Raw genomic sequence first — 9095 nt, forward strand, 5'->3', positions numbered from 1 at the left:
GCCACCCATTCATATTTAAGTTATTTTCTCATCCAGGGAAGGAAACCTCCAGCTGAGAAAAATGAAGCTGTCCTTCGTGGCTGCTGCTTTGTTGATTTCTGTGCTCAGCACAGATGCCCAGGTGAGATGAAACCTGAATTTTAGGAAAGGTAACTTGTGGGATGGCAGAGAAATCCCTGTGGCTCTAACCTTGAGGGTTAATCCCAGACTAAAATGATCACTCTTGTGTCCTACTAACTGTTAGACTTAACAAATAGGGCTTCTTAAAACTTCCCTGGGGAGATCCAGTCTTACTCTATTCAAATCCATATCTAAATGGAATCATTTTTCTGAATCTCATTGTTCAATCATTGAATGCCACAATTTTCCAAAGAGATTTCAAATATTATGGTAGTTAGACTGATGATCTGAATCAAATCAATGATTCTATTCTGACTGGAAGTTTTGCACACTCTTAATAACAACTTTTGAATTTTGTAGCTTGCAACAAACATCGATTGGGACTCACATATTGGGTTCAAATGTGTTTTGTCCGGTTTTGGCTTCCAATCAGCTCGAAAGCCAGGCCAGCCATAGTGTTTCAGTTATGTTTAGCGAAGTTAAATGTTCCATCCCTTGATTTCCTTCCGTCAATAGATTCATTGCAGTGTGACTGTGTGTGTCAGGCTAAAACAGGATTAATTAATTGATGATTTTTGTTTTTCCCTTACAGAATAATGTTCCAAATCCACCACCTCCACCTCCACCCCCACCTCCACCCCCAGTAAGTAAAAGTGTTTCTTGTTTTAATGCACTTTGATATATGTTGGAAATCTGGACAAATGAGATTACACACTCACAAAGAGGCAATTGGTTGGTCAAATTCTGTCCGCCTTCCAAAGCCTCAAATCTTGCTCACCCAAAGGCCCATCACTGTTGGAACTGACCCCACAGGAAATCTTTATTCACAGGGCATGTCTCATCCATGCCTTGAACATTTTAGGAGAAACACAGCTGCCCAGAGGTTCAGAACTTTACTCTCCCGTACAAATGACATTAAGGGGAACCATATATGGGCCTCCTCTGAATCTCCTCCCCGACACTTCCCTCTCTTGGTTGAAGAAAGAATAGATGTATAAATGTAATTTTGCATTTCTTTAGGGGTACTCTGGGTACCAGAGCTACAGCGCTCCCGCAAACTATAATCCACAGCCCGCTGATCCTGTAAGTAGAGTATGATCTTTTCCTTTTTCCTTCGTTCCTTCTTTCCCCCCTCCCTTTTTTGGGGGGGGAGGAAGAATAGGTGGTTTTAAAAATAGGAGGACTTAATCCCAGACTAAGTTGATCACTCTTGTGTCCTACTAACTGTTAGACTTAACAAATAGGGCTTCTTAAAACTTCCCTGGGGAGATCCAGTCTTACTCTATTCAAATCCATATCTAAATGGAATCATTTTTCTGAATCTCATTGTTCAATCATTGAATGCCACAATTTTCCAAAGAGATTTCAAATATTATGGTAGTTAGACTGATGATCTGAATCAAATCAATGATTCTATTCTGACTGGAAGTTTTGCACACTCTTAATAACAACTTTTGAATTTTGTAGCTTGCAACAAACATCGATTGGGACTCACATATTGGGTTCAAATGTGTTTTGTCCGGTTTTGGCTTCCAATCAACTGGAAAGCCAGGCCAGCCATAGTGTTTCAGTTATGTTTAGCGAAGTTAAATGTTCCATCCCTTGGTTTCCTTCCGTCAATAGATTCATTACAGTGTGACTGTGTGTGGCAGGCTAAAACAGGATTAATTAATTGGTGATTTTTGTTTTTCCCTTACAGAATAATGTTCCAAATCCACCACCTCCACCTCCACCCCCACCTCCGCCCCCAGTAAGTAAAAGTGTTTCTTGTTTTAATGCACTTTGATATATGTTGGAAATCTGGACAAATGAGATTACACACTCACAAAGAGGCAATTGGTTGGTCAAATTCTGTCCGCCTTCCAAAGCCTCAAATCTTGCTCACCCAAAGGCCCATCACTGTTGGAACTGACCCCACAGGAAATCTTTATTCACAGGGCATGTCTCATCCGTGCCTTGAACATTTTAGGAGAAACACCGCTGCCCAGAGTTTCAGAACTTTACTCCCCCGTACGAATGTCATTGAGGGGAACTATATGTTGGCCTCCTCTGAATCTCCTCCCCGACACTTCCTTCTCTTGGTTGAAGAAAGAATAGATGTATAAATGTAATTTTGCATTTCTTTAGGGGTACTCTGGGTACCAGAGCTACCGTGCTCCCGCAAACTATAATCCACAGCCCAATGATCCTGTAAGTACAGTACTATTTTCCCTCCTTTCCCTCCTTTCCTTCTTTACCCCCCCCCTTTTTTTTTTGGAGAATATGAGGTTTCAAATATTTCTCACCTAGGAGAGTTCTTGGGTTAAGACAACAGCTAGAAAAATTGGTCAGAATTCACCGCATATTTCTGAAAGAGCCGGTGATCAAATGGATGATCCAAAAAAAATTTCTTTCATCCATATCAAAGTCACTGAGCCCTATTTTATTTACTGAGGAAGTATATTTATTTAGTCCATATATTTGCTTAGAAAATGTATCATATCTTGAAATCAAGCAACCTCTTTTGAGATTGCAGGAGAGGAATTGACTTCATAGTAGTTTGCTATTTCAACAAGATACCTAAGAGAGCCTAGGTTTACACAAAACTGGATTTGAAAAGACCTTCCTCTTATACAGCTAGAACATTATGTTTTTTTAAAAAATGCTCCTTGTTAGAACATTTTAGGAGAACAATTATTATGCACATACACTGAGAATATATCTGCTGGAAAAAAACTCCGCATTGGCAACAGGAAGGGCATCCGGCCAGTAAACATTCAGCTCACTCATTCATTGCCCAGACTTTACCCCACAAGGGATTATGGGGTCATTAAAAGAGGATGATGAATTATTATGCACATAGATATATTTGGCTGCAGAATGTAGATTTGTATATATCCCTGCTTTTGCCCAAGCCAGCTATTCTCGCTCACCAGTGAGTATAACCTTTGCCTGCTTACCATATTTTTCGGTCTATAAAACGCACCGGAGTATAAGATGCACCTTAGTTTTGGGGGAGGAAAATAAGAAAAAAGCTGATTGGCGGGTGGATCGGCCTCCCGGAATACCTCAATCGGCTGTTCCCAGAGGTGAATTTTAGCAACAGGTTTGTTGGTTGTGAGCTCTGCGTCTTGCTTTTTTTTCAGCCTCTCAAATGGAGGTTTCAGAGGATTTTTTCAGCCTCTCAAACCTCCATTTCAGAGGCTGGGCGGGGCTACATTCGGACTATAAGATGCACCCAGATTTTCACCCTCTTTTGGGGGGTAAAAAGGTGTGTATATGATACCCATTTTTAGAGTGTGTGTGTGTGTGTGTGTATAAATGAATAAATAAACAAACAACTAAAAGGGTAAACAGGTTTCAGCAGATCATCTATCTTTTTGAAATATAGAAAAAAAATCCACTGTCTTTTACATTTTTCTTTGTTTCCTGGTTTGGGTGGCCTTGATCCAAAACTGCAGCTTATGCCATATGCATATCCAAAAGGATTAAATCCAGAGAAACATTCATGTTTTTTCTTCTTTCTGCAGAGACCTCGTGGCTTCCCTGCTTCTCCCCAAGCTGGCTATTCTGGCCCACCGGTGAGTATAACCTTTCCCTGATTATATGATTCCCATTTTTAGAGAAACCCTTTCTCCTGGGCTCAAATGAGGGGTGAAATCCAGCAGGTTCTGGAGAACCGGTAGTGGAAATTTTGAGCAGTTCGGAGAACCGGTAGCGGAAATTTTGAGTAGTTCGGAGAACCGGCAAATACCACCTCTGGCTGGCCCCAGAGTGGGGTGGGAATAGAGAATTTGCAATATCCTTCCCCCAGGAGTGGGGAAGGAATGGGTATTTTGCAGTATCCTTCCCCTGGAGTGGGGTGGGAATGAAGATTTTGCAATATCCTTCCCCCAGGAATGGGGAGGGAATGGGGATTTTACAGTATCCTTCCCCTGAAGTGAACTGGGAATGGAGATTTTGCAGTATCCTTCCCCTGCCATGCCCGCCAAGCCATGCCCGCCAAGCCACACCACGCCCACCAAGCCATGCCCACAGACCGGTAGGGAAAATTTTTGAATTTCATCACTGCTTGTAAGCCTCACTTAGTAAGGATATTAAAGTCATTCATATGCATGGATTTAATTGTGGGTCTCCTTAGAATTTCCTTTCCAGACTCTACCTTGTCTTTGTTGCAGAATAAAATTAGTTTGTAATATATCTTTGAATTTCTGTAGGGGAACCCTGGCTACAAGAATGATGCTTATTTTGTAAACCCTAATCCACAGTATCCTCCACCTCCACATGTAAGTAGAGATTTCTCTCCTGACTGATATTTTTGGTTTAGGAATAGGCATTTCTGATCACAGTCTGAGGTTACCAATTACTGTTTAAATTACTTCCCACCTAAAAGGATTGTGGGTTAAGACTGCTGCTAGGAAAAGTTGTCAGCGGTTGATCACTATGAAGCGTACCTACAAGGCACAGTGATGGTGTGATCAAAGCTTTGCCTGTTTTTCATGTGCATTATGGTGGCGCAGTGAGTGAACCTTGGTGGCGCAGCAGTTGGAATGCAGTATGGCAGGCTAATTCTGCCGACTGCCAGCAGTTCGATTCTCACTGACTCAAGGTTAATCAGCTCAAGGTTGATTCAATCTTCCATTCTTCTGAGATTGGTAAAATGAGGACCCAGATTATTGGGGGCAATATGTTGACTCTGTAAACTGCTTAGAGTGGGATGTAAAGCATTGTGAAGCGATAAGTCTAAGTGTTATTGCTATTGCTATTATGTACTTAGGTTAAAGTTCTTTGAGCCTTTATAGCTCTAGCAATAGCATTTAGACTTATATACCGCTTTACAGTGCTTTACAGACCACTCTAAGTGGTTTTACAGAGTCAGCCTATTGCCCCCAACAATTTGGGTCCTCCTTTTACCCACCTCGGAAGGATGGAAGGCTGAGTCAACCTTGAGCCTGGTGAGATTTGAACTGCCAAATTGCAGTCAGCCAACAGACAGCAGAAGTAGCCTGTAGTACCACACTCTAACCACCGCGGCGCCTATAGTGCATGCATATATGAATATAACTGAAATAAAAGAAAGATTTATAGATATAAATATGCACACATACCCATGTGTATGTATACATTTGTATGAGAGAGAATGCAAGCTTGCCTTTTATACCGTTTAAATCTCTATTAAAACTATTTTACCCAAAAAGAAATTCATATTTTTCTTCTTTCTGCAGTGGTTCCCTAGAGACTTTAGCCCACCAGTGAGTATAATCTTTGCCTGCTCATTTGTAATACACTCCCCCCCCAAAAATAATTATCCAGCTCTGATAGGCCCACTCTCTATCTGGGACAGGTGTACTGTGAAGAGTAGCCCTGGGGGATTGGCTACGTTGGGTATTGGATTGGGTAGAGGATTGAGGGGGTAACATAGGCTTTTGGAGAATGAGTGTTGCGATGGACTAGAGGTGGAACTCTTGTCTCACAATCAGAAGGCTGTGAGTTCGATCCTAGGTAGAGGCAGGTATTTCTCTCTCTGGGCATGTTGAGATTTTATCTGTTGAATATAACTCTGCATCAGCGTCAGGAAGGACATCCGGCCAGTAAACACTCAGCTCACCCATTCAGTTGCCCTGACGTCACCCCACAAGGGATTATGGGGTCATTTAAGGGCAATGATGATGGGCTTTTGGATGACCCAGAGAGCAGGCACAGATTTGGGATAACTCTGCATTACAAAAGATCAAAGAGTCATTTCAAGTGCAAATAGCATTAGGCAGGGCGCATTTTTCTGCAGGTTCATGCTAGGAGGAGAAAATGTTATGTTTCATCTTTTCCTGCTTACATAGTCCTTACATAGTCCTTACATAGTCCTTACATAGTGCAGACATCCTTATTTGCCCTTTCCCAAATTAGGGGATTGCAAGTTTCAGTTTCCAAGCTTTTTCATAATTTATGGGGACGGAAAGAAATGTATCTGCCCTCTCACTCTAGGCCTTTGTGCATGTTTTGTTTGTCCATAGGATCGTGATCAAATGGAAAATCTGGTGAGTATATTAACCCCAAAAAATCAAGTTGATGGTCACAGCAGATATACCAAGAGTTTGGACAAGAACTGCCATCGACTTTTTTTGATCTTGCCTGCAGATGCCCATTATTTAAATGAGGCAGGACACAGAAGTAATAAAGAATCGTGGATTTGCAGTGACAGTTTTTGACAGGCTGTCTTTCCCTGGAAATTTCTAAAATCTGTTTGACTTCAGTGGTACCTCGTTTTCTTTCTATCTTCTGTCAGACGTTAAGGTTCTGCTGAAATCATTTGGCTTTCATGGGTTTAAGGGTTATGTTCAGTAGTGGGTTTTACTTACCTTTGCTACTGGTTCGGAACTGTGAGTGCATGTGTGTGCACACTCGCTTTGTTCCTGCGTGGCAATTCTGTGCATGCACAGAAACTTCTGAGCATGGGCAGAGCATCCGTGATGACATCTGGGCAGGTGGGTGGAGCCTCCAGCCACCGCCGCTACTGGTTTGCCCGAACCGGGGCGAACCGGTAGAAACCCACCACTGGTTATTACTATTCCCATAACCTCCTGAAGTCCCATGAACCCCTTTTTCTAGCTATCCAGTGATGTATCTCCTCTGATCTTGCAAAATCCTGATTTTGAGGCAAGAAGGATAGGAGGAAAAGGAGAAATTAGAGGGGTGTGGAGAGAATGATAATTCCCTTCCCCAATAGACCGGCTTGGAGGATTCAGCTTCTTGTGAATCTGTCTTTCTTTGGAAGATGCAGTTTTGAGGATTTTGGTGCACAGACCAAAGATGTGTTATGCAATTGCTTAATCAGGAAGTAGCAAGGTAACTGACAAAGTAAAATAAATTGGATTGGATCGGAGTTTGTTTTGATTAATCACTGTCTTTTCTCTCATAGCTTGCTTCACTCTTGGAGAAACCAGTAAGTAAACAGAAAGTCCTTCCTTTTTCTGATTCAGTGATCAGTATTGAGACGGGAGGTTGTAGAAATGAATAATGGGATATAGCATCTTCTATGGTACAACTGATACACTGAATTGTATCAATGAATTAACAGAGGAAAGATTGAGTCTGTCATCTGCACCTCCATAACTGTCTGGTTTGGTTTTGCAACCCAACAAGACAGACACAGACTTCGGAGGATAATTAGAACTGCAGAAAAAACAATTCCTACCAACCTGCCTTCCATTGAGGATCTGTATACTGCATGAGTCAAAAAGAGGGCTGTGAAAATATTTACAGACCCCTCACATCCTGGACATAAATAGTTTCAACTCCTACCCTCAAAACGATGCTATAGAGCACTGCACACCAAGACAACTAGACACAAGGACAGTTTTTTCCCAAACGCCACTCACTCTACTAAACAAATAATTCCCTCAACACTGTCAAACTATTCACTAAGTCTGCATTACTATTAATCTTCTCATCATTCCTATCACCCATCTCCTCCCACTTATGATTGTATGAGTGTAACTTGTTGTTGTATCCTTATGATTTATATTGATTGTTTCCTAGTATGATTCGATTGCTTATTTGTACCCTATGACTATCACTAAGTGTTGTACCTTATGATTCTTAATGAATGTATCTCTTCTTTTTATGTACACTGAGAGCATATGCACCAAAGACAAATTCCTTGTGTGTCCAATCACACTTGGCCAATAAAGAATTCTAATCTAATCTAATCTAATCTAATCTAATCTTATAAAATTAGACAAGAGTCCAGATTTTATCTGTTTGTAATTATAAAAAGTTATTTGTAGCTTATTGAAAGAGAAATGTAATTTAAAAAGCGTAAAAGATTCTTTCTGAATAATGTGTCTGTCTGTTTTTCTTTGTAGTTCGAAATATTTGAGGTAAGTAAGTACCGGTATTTGAGGAAAATATGGAAATATTATCATATGCTACTTTCAGTTCCAGATAACAAACTTGGTAGAGGTAGAATCAGCTCAAATCTTCAATTAGCCTTAAAATTCCTTTTTCCTCTCTCAGCCAAGTCTGAAAATGACATTCATTTGGATATTAAATAGGATTGCTATTTGGATTAAAATAATTAAACTAATTAGCTAAAGTAATTGGTCATCTTCTAGATGACTAGGATGTCTCCCTCTTTAGTTGTCAGATAGGGACTAAATGTTAAATTCTGCGTTGTCACATATGAATTCCAGTGAATTAACTTTGTAATAACTTTAAGCATGTTGTTGTGGCCTACCAGCAGCCAGCGGATCTGGCAGCAGATTCAGACAGTGAGGAGGTTGGGGAGGAACATGGGCCAGTCCTGGAGTCTGGGGAAGGGGTCTGTGTCGGAGGCAGAGAGGGGGCCAGGGCTGTATGCCAGTTATCAGCTGCCTTCAGAGTCAGACATCAGTGAGGCAAACAAACAGCTGGAGCCTGTTCCCAGTGTGAGCATGCACAGAGTTACCAGACAAAGGAAACAGCTAAAGAACCAGGATCGACTTGGGAGTAAGGCCACAGGTGGATGATGAATGCCCCCCTCCCCCCCCCAGAGGGTATAAAAGAGGAGCAAAAGGGGAGTGGAGTTTGCAGGAGACAATTTAGTTCGCTTAATTGGAGCTCTCCAAGACAGATAAGGGCTGTGACTATAAATTCTCCCTTGAAAGATTTTGCTGGATGTGAATGAGAAGAATTCACAGTAACTTAATAAAAATGAGGTTTTGTCAGGACAAGGAGTCTGCTTCATGCTCTTGGGACGCCTAAGTCAGAACACATGTAGTGAATCTGATTTTCTGTGACTTTCCTATTGTTGCTATGTCATATACTCTTTGTTTTATTCTGGCTGTATTTTATATATGATAACGTTCATTCATATAACCCATTCATTCATTTTCCCCCCATTCATTCACTCTGATGGAGTGGATGGCAATAGAGCAGGAAATGAGGTGGATTCATGTTGAATTCTAAATATTTCTTTCTCCTCTTTCTTTATCCCAATTTCCAACTACAACATTTGGAAG

The 9095-nt window shown here is 41.2% G+C and overlaps 1 protein-coding gene across 2 annotated transcripts in view; it reads left to right on the plus strand.

Moving 5' to 3' along the window:
* Positions 1–9095, plus strand: part of LOC117669244 (uncharacterized) — a 17614-nt gene continuing 8519 nt past the window's right edge. Inside the window, exons 1-11 of one of the 2 annotated variants that reach the window (XM_060693936.2) lie at positions 1–121; positions 713–763; positions 1141–1203; positions 1820–1870; positions 2248–2310; positions 3630–3680; positions 4317–4385; positions 5325–5351; positions 6111–6134; positions 7016–7039; positions 7962–7976. In XM_060693936.2, coding sequence (XP_060549919.2) covers positions 62–121; positions 713–763; positions 1141–1203; positions 1820–1870; positions 2248–2310; positions 3630–3680; positions 4317–4385; positions 5325–5351; positions 6111–6134; positions 7016–7039; positions 7962–7976 — 498 coding nt within the window. In that variant the 5' untranslated portion in view covers positions 1–61. The remainder of the gene's footprint in view (positions 122–712; positions 764–1140; positions 1204–1819; positions 1871–2247; positions 2311–3629; positions 3681–4316; positions 4386–5324; positions 5352–6110; positions 6135–7015; positions 7040–7961; positions 7977–9095) is intronic. The other variant, XM_060693937.2, reaches the window with a different exon arrangement.

Source organism: Pantherophis guttatus, chromosome 10, assembly GCF_059756535.1.
Source record: "Pantherophis guttatus breed Tessera chromosome 10, ASM5975653v1, whole genome shotgun sequence".
In the NCBI taxonomy this organism is placed as follows: domain Eukaryota; kingdom Metazoa; phylum Chordata; class Lepidosauria; order Squamata; family Colubridae; genus Pantherophis; species Pantherophis guttatus.